We start from the raw sequence: 18569 nt of genomic DNA, 5'->3' as shown, positions 1-18569 counted from the left end.
TGCGGTACCAGGGATCGAACTCAGGACCTTGTGCTTGCCAGGCAAGCACTTATTCCACTGAGCTATCTCCCCAGCCCTCATTTCTCTAAAATAGAAACCTTTGGATCCAGAGCAAATTCTATACAGAAAAATGGTGATTTTACTTGTGGAGATATTATGAGAAACCCAAGTGGAGATGTAGGTAGACAGTTGATCTCTAGATGCAGGTTGCCTGCCATGCTAGAAGGGAGCTTTCTTTGTGTTGAGGGAGGCTGGGTATAACCAATTATGGTAAGCAGAATAGATGTGTGGATTCTCTCCCTCTCCCCTCTCCTATCTCCCCTCTTCCCTTTTCCCTTTCCCCTTTCCCCTCTCCCCATCTCTCTGTCTCTCTGTCTCTCTGTCTCTCTCTCCCTCTCCCTCTCATTATCCGACTAAGTATAGGGACTTGTAGTTCCATTAGATGTATTGACTGAGGTTGGATTTCTAAAGTGAGCATAAGACTTTTAGAATTTAAATTTATTTCCTTTTACTTAAAAACCACTAATGGCATTAATTAAAGCAGAACCTTTAACTTAAAACTGGGTAATTACCTCTGTGATTTCAGAAATGTAAATAGAACTATAAGTCACAAAATTGATAAACGTTCCTCCCATTAGCTAACATTTAACTGCCAGCCTCATGTCACTCTTCTTTCCTTGTTCCCTCTTCCAATTTTATGTATGGCAAATCTTCTCTAATTTTGTAATGAAGATCACATAGCAATCTAAATTTAAACAGTGAAAGGGGGATGTTCTGTTGTGTTGCTTCTGGCTCAACTTTAATTTTTCAATTTCTGATTAAAGGCACTGTGAATTTAAAGCCTTATAAACTCTCTTTTATTTGGAAATTGCTGCTCACAAGTGTATGAAAACTGTAAAGTTTGCAAAATGTTTTACATGGTGTTCCAAATATCATCTGTCAGTGTATGAGCATGTGCTAGCTACAGCAATATGTTAAAGAAGGCAGAAAAGGGATTGCTTTGCATCACTCCTCACCGTCTATAGACTATAAAGCTAGATCTACTTGAATGCAGTAAAGAGGGTGGAGGAGGAATGTAATCAGGACAAACAGCTATTCTGGTGAACTGCTGCCCAGAGGAGCTCTGTCTTCCAGAAAGCTCTGTCTGCTTGGATGCTGATCACGCGTAAGCAAAGCAGGACGCCTTGTCTCAGGCGCAAAGTAGGAACTCAGTAAATTTTTGTTGAATAAATGACCAAATAATGATAACTACTCATCCCCATGTATTACATAGGAATATGTTCCAGAAATTACATTGAAGATTTTATACATACTATCTCATCAAATTTAAGAGTTAACTTAAAGTGTTACCCCTATTTCATATATAAGAACAGTGAGGAAACGGAGGCTCAAAGGTGAAATCTCTTGCCTCTTTTTAGGAGCTGGGACTGAACCCTGGGTCTTCTGGACTTGGGGATTTTTCGCCTTTATATCCCCTCCCCACACTATGCTGGGGAGCCAAACCTGGGGCCTCACACGTGTTAGGCAAGTGCTGCTCTACCCCTGAGCTACTTATTCAGCTCCTTTTGTAAAAATTTAAGCTCAGAAAAGTAAGGCTGAAGGCCTCACTGAGGCATATATTTCAAAAATTCAGTTTATTTCAAAATATAATGGAGTAGCATGTTTGATGCAGTTTTTATCAATGGCCTCTGAGTGCTGGTACTGGATTAGATCCTGTTACTACAAAAGTAACTGAAATGTAACCTTACTATGATATCCTACTTTGATATCATAAGAAAATAGAGAATATTTTATATTACTTGATTTCAAATTAGAAATTCAACCATTAGGCTAAGTATTTTTAAACCACATTAATTTTTTTAACTGCATTAATTTCTTATAGTTCCAATTAATCTAAAGGAAAAGAAGCGTATTGAACGTGGTCGGTGTGGGTTACCCGTAGGAGTGGATTTTCATTTTCTAGTAATTTAGTGTTTGTTCCTTCCTCCCTTACTTCTAACCCAGATAACAAACTAATTTGATAATGACATCATTATGTTTGTGGCAGCTTGGTTTGATAAGAGATTCTAGGTCTATGAGATCAAGCGAACTTAAGAACAAAATACTCTTGTGAATGTTCTTTAAAGGATCAGATAGGGGAATGATTACTTCCAAGTGTCAGGGTACAATTCAGACTGTTTATGTAACACTCAGAATTTCCGTGGAGTTTCAGCATCCTCCCCCCACCCCCACAGTGACATTGTTTCCTGGCCCTCCCCTCCGATGGCGTCTGCACGATGGGGTCTGCGCGGGATGGCTAAGCACGGCTCACCACTGCCTGTCTCTGGAGGGCCCTCTCACTCTCCCAAGATCCACCCTGAGAACTGGCCCTCTGCGTGCCCTGGCTTCTGCTACTTCCCTTGTCCTGGTTCTTGGCCTGTCTCCTTCGGAGGCCTCTTCCTACTCATCCAGCACTCCAGTGAGAAGCCATGGGGAAGATACTGTGTCTGAGGCCCTGTGGTGCTGACTGGAGGGAGGAGTAAGAATAAAGCCAGTCAGAGACATCCTTGGTTTTCTGAAGGACACCATGTGGCAGACAAGCCAAAGGCTTTTTCATTTCACTGAAAAACAACGTAACCCATCTCCGGTGTCTCCCTTGAAGAACTACAGAGGAAAATTCACTAATATGGCATGTAAGGCTAATTTAAGATACTATCATTTAGAAGGCATTTTCAACTTTCGGAATGACAAAACAACACAGAATTGCTTGGTTTTATGAGTGCTATAAAGAACCTTGTAATATATAGAAATGGCATTGTCTGCACCCATTCTTAACAAGATTAAATTATACTGGGAATATTTCCATCTTTCACTCCTACTCCAAAGCCTGTTTTCCTTTTTTGCTTTTGCCTTAAAGCTTTCTGACTGCTGGCTGGTTACTGCTGCCACCTAATGTCTCAAATTAAAATTGCAGTGGGTTCGTGTTTTCCAAAAGAAGCCCTGCTATTCTGCAGCTTCTGGAAATAACTATTTGAGCATGTAGGGAAGCTGGAGCCTTAATAATTGAGTCCATAACAGATCAGCTGATGATAAGAGGTTAGCAGGACAAAAGGCATGCAAATTTATTATCGTGCCCGTGTGCACGGGAACCACGGGAACCACACAAAATATGAAATTTAAGGATCCAGGTGGATGATGGGGGCTTTGTAGTAAAGGGAGAAGCAGGCAGGTGGGCAGTTCCCAAGGGTGGGGAAGTGAACAGGCTCAGGGGACAGTCAGTGGCCTGTTTCTCTGGGTTGAAGGTGTGATGTTCGATGTTCAGTCTTCGGTGATCGAGTTTCATTCTGCTTGGTTAAATGAAATTTCATAAAGGCAGCTGTGTTCCTCTCCAGTGGATCCAGTCTTTAGTGGATAAGAGAACTCCAGAGAGAAACCTCACCGAGAGTCTGCTGACCCCTCTTCACCTTTCATTTCAAAGAGCATACCAAGGCACCATATTTTAGAGCATCATTTTCTGAGTACCAACAAGAACAGCTTATGTTTCTCTTCGTTCTCTAAGTTCTAGCATTCTGAAGTAATCATTATTGCGGCAAGAGGATGAGTAGTGTACATTGCACAAGGTAACTGTGCAGTCAGTTAAGAAAGAAAAAAGGAGCCTAGGGTTGGTTTGTTTCTTTAATGTATTTAGTACAGGGTCTACAGGGTCTCGCTACACAGATCGGACTCGTAGTGATACTCCTGTTTTCAGCCTCCTAAGCACTGGAATTACAGGCGCACAGTACCACATCTAGTCTCAGTCCCCATTTCAGTGTGCCCTGGGCGCAGAGCTGGCACAGCACACCAGGGATCGAACCCCAGTTCCTACATCTGCCTAAGCAGGTGCTTTAATCCCCTGAACTATCTGGTCAGACATGGGCGTAGGAATTTTGATGCCTAGTATAAAATTGCTCCCATGGCCATGCGAATGGATTTCCCCTTAAAAAATGAGACTTAATGCTCTTAATTATTATTTATAGTTATGCTAATAAAACCATAGTACATGGTAGTATTTACTTTCTAGACTGAACATGTTTTCTTAAGCACCTGTGTTAAATATTTCCATTTTTTGCTGTGTGAATAGACACCTTGATCGTTTTCCCATGATGCTTTAGCGGAGACAGACCTGAGGATGGTGCGTTGTTAACAGAGCCGTAACCAGAACACGGATTCCTGCTTCCTCGGCTCTTCCTGGGCCTCCCTCAGTCAGTGTTGTATTTGTAGCACATGTTAAGGTTTTTAGACCAAAGATCAAAAGACACACCCAGTCTGAGCTTTCAGAGGTCTATATAATTATATTGTTTAATTTCCATTAGCATTTTGAAATATAGCATTAATACTTCTATGGGTTCCAAAGAAATCTGAGGATAAAATGCTTTTTGGGAGTGGGAGATAGAATTAGCTGTATGTGATGTAGTTCGCTTTAGGTTGTAGAGCGTGTCACAATTTGACAAAAGCTTTCCTTTCCTCAAATATTACTATCCTAAGCTGACTTCGTTAGTGTTTTATATATAACATTTTAGTAAATATTTAGGTTTCTCTCAAACATACTTTAAATGAATGATTCATTTTTTTATATTACCATACTGGTTAAAGAAAAGTCAAGTGAATAAAAAGCCTTACCTTCAACTAGTTTGGGCTTAATTTGTTAGCAGATTTATTTATTTATTTATTTATTTATTTATTTATTTATTTATTTATTTTTGAGAATTGATTCCTGGGACCCCCAGTGGAGGGAGATCCTATTGAATAAAATAAAAATTAATTTAGACCTTCTGTTACTAGATTTAGGTGCTGTTCCTATTTGCGTGGCCACGAGCGCTAATTAAATGCAGTTTGCTTTGCTGCTATCCTTTGCTTACATGTCTTCAGACAGTTTTCAGTGGTCTTGTTCAAATCATGCTGACTGAATTTTGCAAGTAAACTGGAAACTTGATGCCTCAAGTGACTGTCTTAGCTAAATGTGGAACCCTTACAGAGTTCCTTTCAGCTAAGAATTTTGTTAGTCTGTTAAAAATTACTATTATCAGGTTTATTTGGCACAGTACTTATAACCTTTAGTGGACCCATCATAATTTTATTATCTTGCAATTGAAACTTTTCTGATATTTCAGTATTATTAAATGTGGCTTTCCGGTTTTTGTTCACTACTAGTTATTACTAATCACTTCTTCAGAATTGCATCCTTGATAAAGGAATATGATGGCCTTCATATAGGTAAGAGTCAGATTTTCAAAGTCAGAACAAGTGCCTACCTGGCAAGCAGTGTCCTGAGTTCAGTGCCCACTACTAGGGAAAAAAAGTAACAAAGTCACATTTCCTGGGCTTGAGTTCTGGCATCTTGGCGAAGTTATTTAACCACTATAAATTTCATTTCTGATGCCTAAAAGGGAGATAATAAAAGAAACTCTGCCTAATAGGATTGTTGTGATGATTAAACGTGTGTAGGTAGATGGATAATCCATTGCATTAATTAGTTACTACCAATTTAGAGATTCTAGATCATTTTTGAGTCCAGCAAATGTTCCTTCAGTGGTGTCATTGACTTTCTTTCTGGGGCTAGAGAAAAATCACAGGATATCTGAGTATGAGAATATATGTCTAGTATTATGCATAAATTTATGTATTCATACCAGTAGTCTTATAGCTCTAACTTTAGGTTAGCTGATTGGAAAGTAGAGATACAAGGAAAAAAAAAATGACGGCAGCCTTTGGGGAGGATTTAGCAGAGACATTCAGTCTGATCTGCTCTCTTGGCTGCCAGAGAAGCAGCTTTGCCTCCCGCCCCAGGTGGAGTCAGGCACTCCCTGAGTAGCCGCCTGTGGCTTCTGTACTTCGTTAGGGAAGAGTTTGAGTCTTCAGCTGAACACCTTTACTCTCTTCCTGGATTGTAAAGGCCATCATTTGCTCTCTGCTTGTTTCTTGTATATGCCTTACCCAAAACTATGTGGCAAATATTCGTTGACTGACTAAAAGCTCTCATCTTAGGCATGTATCGTACATGACTTAGCCCAGGTTACATGCTTTCCCAAGTACTTATAACCAGAACTCCAGATTCCAGTTTCCTGCCCTAGAGTTCTCTCTACTCTGTCTATTGTCCTAGGAAAATGTAAGCTGGAGAGAAGACTGTAGCAATATCTACAAGTAACTGCATTGCAGAAGGAGAATGGAATGGAACGTGGAGTTGAACAGAGGTCCTTTTGACGGGGGTGACAGGCTAAGTGTAGACAGACAGGCTTGATGGAGGAAGACATTTGACTAGATTTTAAGGATGGACAGATTGGGGGTAGGATGGTTTAGGAAACATCACTCCAGACATAAACTACATTTATCTAATTGTATGTATCCTCTTCAGCTTGATAGCTTTCATCCCATCATTTCAAGGAATCTTGAAAATATATGTTAGTTGGCTAATGTCATGGTCTTATCTTATTTCAGTGAACAACGTGGGCATGTCCTATGAGTATCCTGAATACTTTTTGGAAATTCCTGACTTGGACAATGTGAGTTTTTCTTTATCTCTTATGGTAACAGAAAGAATGTGTTCGGGTATTAGTGAGACAACTTGGTATAATGATTTAGACTGTGAACACTGGAGCCCAGCTACCCTGGCTCTTGTGTTTACACTTGAGTTAGTCTTTGGGTGAAGCGAGACACTCTTAGCCTCTGGTTCCTCACCACACAGTAGGCAGTGTCATAGGAATGCTGAAGGCATTGAATGAGAAATGCCTATAATCGTATATACGGAGCCAGGACCAATAATTGCTGCAGTTTTATTATTATATCAAAACAGCTCTATTTTATTAGGATTTGAAAATCAATTTAAAAATCGTAAATGCATTAGCAGCATGGTTGATTTAGGTTAACCAGCTCTACTGAAATGAAAGCGGCACCTTTGATACATCCATAATCTAATAAAAACTGGGAAGACTCGTCCTTGAGGGCCTGTGCCAGTTTTTAAAAATCTGAAAAATTTAGATACAATTATTTCTACTTTCCATATTAGCAGAAGGTAAATTCCAAAGTGTTCTGTTTATTTTAGATGTGATTTTTCATTTCCAACTTTTATTCGCACGTTAACCTTAGATTGTGCATATTAGCATAAATTGCTGCTTATGTCAGAAAAATACTATCAGTGTGAGCGTAAAGTCTGTCTCTTCCTCCCAGCCCCAGTTGTTCAAGGCTTCTGTAATTTCGGGGAACTTTTGGTGTCTGGCCAGATTATCTGGGCACATCTCAAATATGGTCATTTCTATAGTAAATCTATGTCAAATTATCATGTTTTGCAGGTCATCAAAAGGCTGCTAAATATTAACATTCTTTCTGTTTGTAAGGTAAGCAGCTTTCTTGTAAATATGTCATCCTCTTTCCCTTTCACAATGTCTATTGTCCCTTTTGGATCTTATACTTCCAGTTTCTTCCATAAGGGAGACAAAATGATGTTTACACATGCAAGTCTGATTTATTTCACTTAAGAGTATGGTCTCTGGTTGCATTGTTAATTTCCTATCATCTTGTTTTGAAATTCTGTATCATTTTTATTATTATTGTCTTTTTAAAAAGTCATCCTCTTTTTGCTTCTCTTAAGAACACAATCCTGAGTACTTCAGTCACCTCTTGTCTAGGGTAAGCACGCATTCCAGATGAGCTGCCTGCCCAGCAGGTGTGGTGTTCTGCTCACAACTGAGCAGTTAGTAAGCATCTTCGACATGCACACTCGATGGGAGGTCCCGGCATTACCAAATCTAATAGGAGCCAAAGATTTGTTCCACACATTTGCCATTCACCACTGATGAATTGTTCTTATCTTCTCTCCCTAGTGATCCCCTTACATGATAAGTTAAATGCATGGTGTAGCACTGTCTGGGGAATGTATATTAAGGTAGAGTGATCCTTACTAGCTACACTCAGTGACCAGCCCAGCAGCCAAGCATGCATTACGGCCATGTCAGGACACAAAGGCCCAGCTTCTAGCTAACAGGAACAGTGCTACCCAATAATGACCATCTCTGTACCCTTTTCTCTTATTTTAACGATAGCTATATACAAGTACCATATTTTGATTGCATATACCAGGCCAATGAAAAATACTGCCCAAGGCAAAATTCCCATGGGCAACATCAGCTACATGGCTTCCTGAACCAGGGTACCATTGTACTTTACACTTGAGTGCTTTTATGGAAAGCTAAATGTAGTCTGAATAACAGATCTAGATCTAGCCATAATATTCATGCAACTATTCAAGTTTATCAGATAAATATAAATAAGAATTAATATTCCCTTTATGGAATAGTCTCAATATTTATCTCTACTGTGAATGTTTAAAGAAAAGTGCTCCTTGTGTCTTCATATTCCTGAGAGAAACCGTAACTCTTACATAGTTGGGTCCTAGACGTAACAGTAATGCTATATGCCTTGTTCAACTTTATTGTATGGCTGTACTTCTCACTGTGGAATATGTGTGTTGTTTGAAAGTGTTAGTCCAGGATTTTGGTGGTTTTTTTTTTTAAGAGAAAAAATATTAGGTAGCTTGCTGCTTAAAGGTAAATCAAATGAAATATTTAAAATGACAAGTAATTTTGTAAGTTAGCCTGCCCATCCCACTGTGTTTTGTCTTTTGGCGTTAGGAATTGAACTTAGAACCTCATGCTTGCTAGACAGGCATTGTGCCCCTAAGATACATCCTTGGCCTTGTGTTTTCATTTGTTGTTGACCAAGGTGCACCTGCTCCTCCTTCCGCTCCCTCCCTCCCTCCCCCCCTCCCTGCCTCCTTCCCCCTCCTCCCCCGATTCAGTTGTTGACCAAGGTGCACCTGCTCCTTCTTCCGCTCCCTCCCTCCCTCCCCCCTCTCCCTGCTCCTTCCCCCTCCTCCCCCCCCATTCAGTTGTTGACCAAGGTGTACCTGCTCTCCTTCTGCGCCTCCTCCTTTCTCTCCCTCCCTCTCTCCCCCTTCTCTCCCTGCCTTCTTCCCCCTCCTCCCCTGATTCCGTTCAGGTAAGATAAAGATAAATCAGTGACAGGCGGGGCTATGAGTGGATTGGGAGTGAACCCACATGTGTAGAATTGTCATGCCAAGCATTTTCCTTAGCTGATTTAGATTGTATGACCATTCTTTAATCATCTGTGTGAGATTTCAAGATAATTAAATAATTACCATTTGCTAATTATATTATACCTTGGGCAAATTACTTAACCTCTATGCTTCAGTTTTTTGGCTGTAAATTGGGGATGATAATTCTCTTTACCTCACGGAATTATGAAATTAAACAAGGGGATACATATAAACCTCTAGAGGGCTGCAGAGACAGTTCTTCATCTAAGCACCTGCCTAGGCAAGCACAAGGACCCGGGTTTGATCCACATGCCGTGCTGGCCCCACCCCAGGCGTGCTGAGCTGACCACTGAGTCCAGGCGTGGTGGCACGTGTGTGTAATCCCAGCACTGGGGAGGTGGAAGCAGAAGAACCACATCCGAGCAGCATAGTGAAACCCTATACCAAATATATACAATTAAAAGAAAAACCTCTTAGAACGGAGAGAGATCACACAGGAAGGACTCTAAAAAGCATTACTGTTTTTGTTGAACTCTGAGCTGATAATGGCTTTTGTATTTGTAAATATGTGCACTTTATGATTTTACTGTTTTTTACAAAGCAAAGTTTTCTGATCTAAATTAAACACTATTCTTTAATTTCTGTATTTTGTGGGTTTTCTTTTAGAAATGACTGATGTGTACTGTTACTTTGTCTTTACTGTACTTTGGGTCATGTGGTTGAAAATAATGTTACACAGTGTACATGTATTTCATGATACATTGTGCTGAGTTAATGAGAAAATATGTTCAAGTGTTTAAATTTTATTTTATAAAGTTGTCAAGAGCTGCAGATTTCTTCTAATGGTTTCACGTAGATCCGCTAATGTTTTCCTCTAATCTCCTGCTTGCTGCCCTTACTTTTTGCCTGGTCTTATAGTGTAAAAGCCCGGCCTCTTGTGCCTCCCAGATTAGACCTTTTCGCCCAGCACTCTTCTGAATACTGATGAGGAAAGGTGGGTCCTTCCTCCCCAGAGTGGGGGAATGAGGCAGCTGTGCTCCAGTCACAGGCTGTCCCTGACACCGCTTCAGAGCGCAGCAGGCTGTGTGGCAGTAACTACCTTCTGTCCTTGCCTACAGACCGAGCGGTGCAGAGGGACAGAGAGTAAAGCAGCACAGATCCACCAGCACTGCAAAGATGATGATGAAATGAGCCCGAGAGCTCATTCCTGATGATACCCTGTCACACTGCAAATTATGTGTCCCTTCCTGCTGCTGCTCTTCTTCCTCCTCCTCTTCTTCTTCCTCCATCTTCACATTGTCACAAACACTTGTTCACACTTGAAATGGGTAAACAGAAACAAATGGTAATTTCTTAAATACTTAAGAGCTAAGTTGATAAGTAACAGCACTAGACAGTGTGAATATATGCTGAAATGTTTTGTGGGTGAGTTTTTATTTGCAAATCAACTCCCATTTAAAAAGTACCGAAAGAGTTTACTATTTAAAATCTGAAGGCTGTCCAGATAGCTTAGCAGATAAAAGCACCTGCTTAGGCAGACACAGGGACCAGGGTTCAATCCCTGGTATGCCTTGCTGGCCCCGCCCCTGGGGCACACTGAGTGTAGATTGAGACTGGGCGTGGTAGCACGCGCCTGTAATTCCAGCTCTTTTTAAATTTTATTTATTTATTTTGCGGAACTGGGGATTGAATTCAGGCCCTTGCGCTTGCCAGGGAAGTGTTTATTCCACTGAGCCATCTCCCCAGCCCCTATAATTCCAGCTCTTGGGAGGCTGAAAAACAGGAGGATCACTACGAGTCTGATCTGTGTAGTGAGAACCTATAGACCCTGTACTAAATACTTAATAAAATATGATTCATTAAGCCATATAATCATTCTTATCTTTAGTTTGAATCTGAATTTTCCTATATATTTGTGATACTTTTCAAAGAAAAACAATTAGATACTGGTGGTTTATTATTGTCTGGAGGACAGCCAGGTTGGACTGTGGGAAGGGTGTGAGTGGTCAGCTCTGAGGAAGAAGCACAGTTGACTAGTGACTGCTCATGTTGGAAATGGTGACCTGGAGCAATGAGTGAGTGACGAACGGTGGCGAGCCAGAAGCCAGGAGGAAGAGTTCGGGCAGGATGTGCAGGTGCATGGGTGCTGTGTCCACTCGCACCAGGAGCCGTAGGAAGTCTTAAGGCAGAGGTGAGTTAAGTTGCCCTCTGATGTAGGTGAGCTCTCGTGGCAGAGTGAACGGCAGTGCGTATTTTATGCCATATATGTTTATCTCATCTCCTGGGAGAACAGTGGCATTTACCTTAAGCTTCACATGATGCTCCAGTTTAGTGCTCATGAGTACTGTGATCTGCCCTCAAATTTTGATGAATTGCACTTGTTTAGTTGCCTGGGTTGTGTTCCCATGGTTAGAGCCACAGTTTCAGTGGCAGTGGGTGTCTGGCATGATTCAGTGGAGGGGAAAAGGATCTGGCTCTCGAATCTTCTTCACGTTGTTTCTTTCTTATTTTTTTTGATGGAACCAGGGATTGAACTCAGGCCCTTGCGCTTGCCAGGGAAGCACTTATTCTACTGAGCCATCTCCCCGGCCCCTTCATGTTATTTCTTGGTGGCTGAACATCAGGGGAACTTGGGCATGCATGTGTGTATACCTTAAAACCTCACTAAATATACCAAAAACGCTCACGAGTCTCTTCTCACTAAGGTAGACCCAAGCTTTGCGTCCTCACCAGCCCATGTGGTGCCAGGGAACTGACTGAGGAGTGTGTCAAGAGAGCCAGGCAAACCTGCTTGCTCTGTGACAGGGGCTCATGCCTCATTTGGAGGTGTTTTCTGGGTAGCGCCCTAGCACCTTGTCACAAGGCCTGTGCCACCCTGAGAGTCCTGAAGGGACTGGCTCTACATTCCTGCAGATCTGCGTGCTTCTGTCCAGTGTCGAGAAGTCAAATGATTATAAAACCATATCAGTTTCATAGTCTAATAGAAGAGTAAGAACAGTAAATTATCCTCAGGTTAGAGAAATTAAGGGTTTTCTCTAGATAAAGTGATGGTGATGTGGTCCAGGAGAGTATTGGTGAATAGATATTAACCAGAATAGTTTGCCTCTAGACCCCTAGTGTCTAATTATAAACACCTCTCCCTGGCCATTTAGCTGTGATCATTTCTATTTTTAATATTTCTTAATAATGTTTATTCCTTCGCCCGCCCCCCCCCCCAGTGGCTTGCTATCTTTTTAGTGGTTGCTGGGACAAAATCCCTGACACCCTAGATGAAGGAAGGAAAGGTTTATGTAGCTTACAGTTTGTGGAGGTTTCAGTTCATCCTCTGCTGGCTCCAAGGCAAATGAGAGCAGTTCATGGTGGCAGAACACAATGAAGAGCAGAGGAGGAGGAGCAGCTGCGGCATCCATCAAGCTGTGAAGACCAAGCTCCTCTGAAGACAGACTTCTCCAAGGAAGTGGGGCAGGGCAGCTGCAAAGCCTTTCTCAACTCCTTTATATACACCATTTGTGCTGAGTCACTCTGGGGCAGCCCATGGCTCTAGGGTGGAACCAGCTGCACCCCAGTGCCAGCCCAATAGCATCCCAGGTTGGACCCTGCCCAATGGGGTTGGGGCAGGGCGCACTGCCTTCAGCCAAGTTGACACAGTGTATCAAATACCATCTACCACACTTATCTAACTGGCCCTTCCCTTTACCAGGGATCCTTAGAAGTCTGGTTGCCTATTTTTCCAGTTTTGCTCTTAAATCCTTTAGGAATAAATTTAGATTTGTTCCTGTTTCCTGCAGAGCAATTATGTAGTGTAGAAGTTCTGTATAGGTAACCAGTAGGTAGATCAGTCTCAAGCTGCAAGAGAAGTCTTACCACACAGAGCTTTCCTCTTACAATTTCATGTGTTCTATGACTACAGTCAAAGGTAAATCTTCTCAAGAACAACCACCTTCATTCTAGAGGAGTTTAAAGACAATTTAAGCATCATGATATTGAATCACAGTCTTCTAAAATAATTCCAGTGTTTTGCCTAGAGGCATTTCCATCGCACAATACTGAGAGGGTTTGAAATTGTTGAACTGCTATTGATTACTGTTTGGAAAATGAGTAAACTGCCACAGCTCCCAAGCAGGCAAATAGAGGTCTAATTTTGACAGGTTGCACAATCCCACATCAATTCATTGTGAAACCAAATCTTCTTTGTACTGTTTTTGATTTGAGATCATTCGCTTATTGGAGGTTGCCTGCCTTTTCTAGGCTATACTGTTTTTGAATTTTTGATCAGCATTTAAGACTCTAGTAAACCATAGACTTTGGGCTCCTTTTCAGATGAACATTGTCCAGACAATATTACCTGAACCTGCCAGTGATGGAGGAGCATTTCTTCCAATGATCCTCCACCCCAAAGTGGAAACTGGGGTTAGTCAATAATGTGGAATCTAGGGAGTGGCCTTCCCGCAGCTGAACTCCTTAGACAATTTCAGGTTACCATTCCAACCTGTAGAAATGCATCACAGCTTTCTCTATGACCTTTCTGAGAGCAGAGAAGGAAATAGTAAGGCTGTGACCTAAAACAACACTATGAACAACCCCTAGTTATAGTGAAATACCACTGAATTTTGGTATTTGCTTTATTGGGGGATGGGAAGAAGAATCTTGGGCAAAAGATCATGCTTCAGTTCTTCCTTTATCAGGCATTCAACCCAAGTACAGACTTGAAACCCTGTCTTGTTAGGGCTGGAGTTAAGGGTGGGCAGGAAGCCTTCCCAACCCCTCCAAACTGAATTCGCTCTCAGCTCCCATGGTTCCATTGCACACTTATGTCCTCCCTTCACTCGGTAGTTCATGTTTAGTGTGGAGCCTCTCTCTAGAGTGTAAGTGCTACAGGGCTAGTCGTGTGCTCTGTCTGCTCCTTGCTGTATCCTAGCACCTTCATATGGCAGGAGGGCATAGATATTTTTAAAGTAAGTACATGAGGGGCTGGGGAGATGGCTCAGTAGAATAAGCGCTTCCCTGGCAAGCGCAAGGGTCTGGGTTCAATCCCTGGTTCTGCAAAAAAAAAAAAAAAAAAAAGGTAAGTACATGAATTTTATAACTGAAAGCTCTTCAGTGTTAAGAGAACTTGCCCGGTGTGTGTGAGGCCCTAGGCTCAATCGCTGGCATGGAAAAAAGAAAAAGGTAACTTTCAAAACTAAACACTCTAAGTCTTGTTCTTTGGGCATAAGATCACACTGACTGTATACAGTCCTGGAAGGTTGAATTTGAGTCAGATTATTGATATTTCTATTGAAGTAAATTATGAACCTTTCTTAACTTTCATTCCTGCCAGAGTAAAAGGGACAGAAGTTTAGGTCCCCTTTTAATTATAGGTGAGAGATAATAAGCCAGTGACCTGTGGGCTGGATCTTGCCTGTCTACATGTTTTGGTTAGCATCACTTTCAAAAGTAGAAAAGCTCATACCCACATTTCTAGCTTCTCTTGCCAGAAATCTGAAAACCAGATAACAGCTCTCAATTGCTGAAGGGCCACAGCCACAGGTGACAGAGCTGCACGTTAGGCAGCCATCTCCAGATCACCCCTTCCCTGCCCCCTCCAGGCATTGGAGGTGGAGTGTCTCTGTTGTAGGTGACAAAGTGCTCAGTCTTCTCAGACCAAAGACTGAGCAGTGCAGTGAGGGATTAGAACGGCTTCTCTAAAGCAGTCCCTTCTGTCTTAGTCTGTTTGTGCTGCAACAATAAAAAGTTCCTTCATATGAGGCAGCTTTTAAAGAACTGAGACCTATTTCACATCGCTCTGTAGGCTGGCAAATCTGAGATCCAGGTGCCAGCTAGTTCGCTGTCTGGTGAGGACCTGTTCCTCACAGCTGGTGCCTTCTCGCCTTGTCTTCACACAGAGCAAAGGGTTATGAGGCTCCAGCCAGCGTCTCTTGTAGGGTACTAATCCCAGCCTCAAGGATGGAGCCCTTGTGGTGCAGTCATCTCCTGAAGTCCCTGCATCTGAACACCTGCATCCTAGGGATTAGTTTTCCTTCCACAGATTCTGGGGAGATCCAAATATTTAGACCATCTTCTGTTCCTATGCTTCTCTGAAATCAAAATGCTCTGAGTATGAGGTCCTTGGCATGCTTTGAAAATCTAGTTGTTTCCTTTGTACCATGTATATTTATTGCATGTCTCTTGCCCAGAGGTGCCTAGTACTAGTCCCAGTCCGTGGAGGAGATGATGAGTGTTTGGATGGATGGACAGATGGGTGAAAAGCCGAGAAGCATTCTTTCTTTATGTGGCTTCACCTCTGGCATGTGACCGCACCAGTAGGGGGAGCCCTGTATTAATTTGGAAATCCATGAGAGCAGTGTGTTCGGCATAATTGTTAAGATGCTACGAATGCATCCCTGCATCCTGCTCCACACTTTTAAGATAATGGCATTTGGAAATGAGCAAATTCTGAGAAGAACATGCACCTCCGCACTGATTCCCACTCAGAGGTCTTGTAGATGAAGATATTCCAAGTTAATATGTAGAATCTTTTAATACATTTTGAAATCAGCTATCACTATACTCCTAAAATTTTGCAAATTATTGGGAACATTTAGCCATCAAGGTCTCATAGGAATGAGCTGCTTCAGGCACAGCTACAAAATGACAGGTTTAGCAAACTGCAGGGCAGCCCCTCTTTCCATAGGTCCATTTCTCAAAAATGAAGTAGTAGTTATAGGTTGATCTTGAGGTTCTTTCTAGCTTGAAGTGAGTCTAATTTAAAGGAGTGATGTCTGACATTTGGGTAAAATATGAAAACCTCTGAGAATTTTAGGGTTTCTTTTCTCCCCCCAAAATCTATCACTTTTGGTAAGTCAGCTGACTTTAGAAAAATTTGAGTAGTAAAAGCACTTAAGATACTCATACTAGTATGCTAATCATGGTAAAACAGTACATAATTCTTTTTAAAAACTTGTGTTTAGAGTTTATAAATGATGGCTTTAGATTCATCATTGCTCATTGATGTTCAGTCCTCTATTCTGGAAAGTCCTTTTTTTCTTTTGTTAAATTATTTTAATGTAAATCAAACTAGATTGTGGTACAAAACTGAAATCTCTTTTTTTGTAGCATGGGGTAGATTAAGGAATACGTGGCTGGGGAAAAATGGCAAAGAGAACTTTTCAACAAAAGTTCAAGCATTAATAGAAAGGAAAACCAAATAATACTTGGAGATCTCCAAGCATTCTGCAAATTTTATCTAATTAAGCTTTTCACCCCCTGTGTAGTAAATATTCTGTTGGCCATACAGGTGAGATTCTAAGAATTTCTAATTGTGTTCTTGGTACCACGGCGCTCAAATTATACAGTTTGCCGGAGGAAATGTGTGCTGTGTCATTCCGGCATGACTTCCAGGGGAGTTACCATCCAGTTTCTACAAAACAGGCATTGTGTCACTTTGTTGTTACTTTATGTAATTCTTTTTTCACTATTATGATTTTTTCAAAATTATTGTTAATTATTTCCATGGAAAACTTGTTTAAGTTCTTTGCATCTAAGGAATTGTTTCCTTTTAAATTGTGTGGGTTCTCTTTTCAGGTGCTGAATTCAGCTCCTGTTTGATCTAAACAAATTTCTGGGGTGGAGGAAAGGCAGAGGTGGACAGAGGCTATTTGTGTTCTGATTTTGTGCATGAACAGCCTGGGACCTGGGGCTTTGCCTTGATCCTAAGGCAAGAGGCTTCGCTTCCTCTCCCATCTGAAGGTGGTGCAGGTGGCAATGTTTGTTTTCATACTTTACTTCAATGATGTGAATTCTGGCACAGTCTTTTCATTCAGATCTTTCATTTTCTTGAGCACTGTGTGATTTTTTTCATACTCTTCAAAAGAAATAAAGACCAAATGTCAAAGGTTACATGATACAAAAATAATTTGTACTGTGTCTATTTTCATCATTGAAGGGTGGAAAAATTTAGATTGGCTCTTTGGTGTTTAAGTTTATTCTACAAACTATTGATTATTATTGCTACAGAAGTTATAGAAAAAATGTTGTTAATAATAGGGCTTTTTGTTTTGTTTTTTAGAAACCAGAATGTGGGGGCCTTTCTAATTATGAAAGCAATGTAAGATTGTTGCCAAAAATGTAAGATGCATGAATACAAAGGAGAAAATAAATCCTGTATAATCTCAACCACAGATGGTTACATTTTAATATAACATTTTCAAGGGTTTTTCTAGGCAGCCAGCGCATCTTCGAAGTATATATCTCAACTGAATGATGTGGTGATACTGATTTTGATTGTATTTATTTTCTAAACAGAATAAACATGGTTGTATTGGTAAATACCAGTAACTATTTTATTCTTAAAACAGAAAACATGGTTTAAACTTGTACATTTGTGTACTTTAATGCCAGCTTGCATGTTGAGAAGTGTAATGTCTAAGAGTGATATAACAGAGATTTGTCCCTCTTTAGATTCTAGGTGTCTGTGTCTTTTTTATGGCGAAGATCAATGAAAGTACCACTAATGAAAATTGAAAACACCTGTCTCTTCTGCACAGATTTGAAGCTCTCCTTGTACTATTGCAGTAGCCTTTATCTACTTTAGAAAAGACTGAATTAAAATTACATGTAGTATACTTTTGGGGAATCTCAGTATGGAAGGATAACGTGTACATGTCACTTCACTACTACTTAGCAGATATTCTTAACCACTGAACTTACAAGTTCTGGTAACCTTATTTTAGAAATATATTAAAAACCAAAAATCCCCTAGTCCAGCAATTATCACCTGCAGATGGCCTAAAATTAGCATGTTGAATTAACTTCAGAAACAGCTTGCAGGCTGTGAAATGGAGTTTGGACAGATAGAGTTCCCAGTGATGCTTGGTGTACTGCATAAATAAGCAGCTATCAGGAAACCATTCTGTGCCTGAAGTGACATGAGTCTGTAGACAGCGCAGTTGAAATACCCTGTGTAAAACCTGACATTAAGGAGAATTTAGTTTAATGTAACAAAGTGAAGTCTCTCTACTCATGTTGAATACTAAAAATGATTTGTATACACATACTTGAACAAAGAAGGCTTGAAATTGAATTATGATTTACAGTCTGATTAGAAGGAAAGATAATTTCACTGGAGATGAAGACTATTAATCAGTGTTATAGAAAGTATGCAGCCTTCCCGTTGACTTCTCTCAGGCTTTTTGCTATTACACTTATTTGATGGGTTTTTAAAAGGAGATGTTCTATTTTATGGCAAGGAAAAAAATTCTAGAAAAGATTCTAGAAGGGGAAGCTAACGATCTGGAAGGAAGAATTTAACTTTCTTTTGTCTTAGTTGATGCACATTTGGGTGTTGAGCATGCAACAGGTACTCCTGACTGTCAAGTAGCCAGGCATCCCAAGCACTAATCTTCTCTTGTGTTACAAAAATTGAATGAGTTCTGATTCACATGTAAAAAGTACATATTGTGATCATGCCCATACATACAAGGCCATCAGGGGAACATGTAATGTTTAGTGTGCTATTGCGCTA

The 18569-nt window shown here is 40.8% G+C and overlaps 1 protein-coding gene across 1 annotated transcript in view; it reads left to right on the top strand.

Annotated features, from left to right (window-relative positions):
- Window positions 1–18569, top strand: part of Hsd17b12 (hydroxysteroid 17-beta dehydrogenase 12) — a 173898-nt gene that overhangs the window by 115756 nt on the left and 39573 nt on the right. Inside the window, exons 5-6 of the mRNA XM_004627027.3 lie at window positions 6454–6518; window positions 7305–7349. Coding sequence (XP_004627084.1) covers window positions 6454–6518; window positions 7305–7349 — 110 coding nt within the window. The remainder of the gene's footprint in view (window positions 1–6453; window positions 6519–7304; window positions 7350–18569) is intronic.

The sequence above is a fragment of the Octodon degus genome, unplaced genomic scaffold (assembly GCF_000260255.1).
Source record: "Octodon degus isolate 3935 unplaced genomic scaffold, OctDeg1.0 scaffold00018, whole genome shotgun sequence".
NCBI classification, from domain to species: Eukaryota; Metazoa; Chordata; class Mammalia; order Rodentia; family Octodontidae; genus Octodon; species Octodon degus.
The sequence above is the reverse complement of the archived record's forward strand: the minus strand, read 5'-3'. Positions and strand labels throughout refer to the sequence as shown.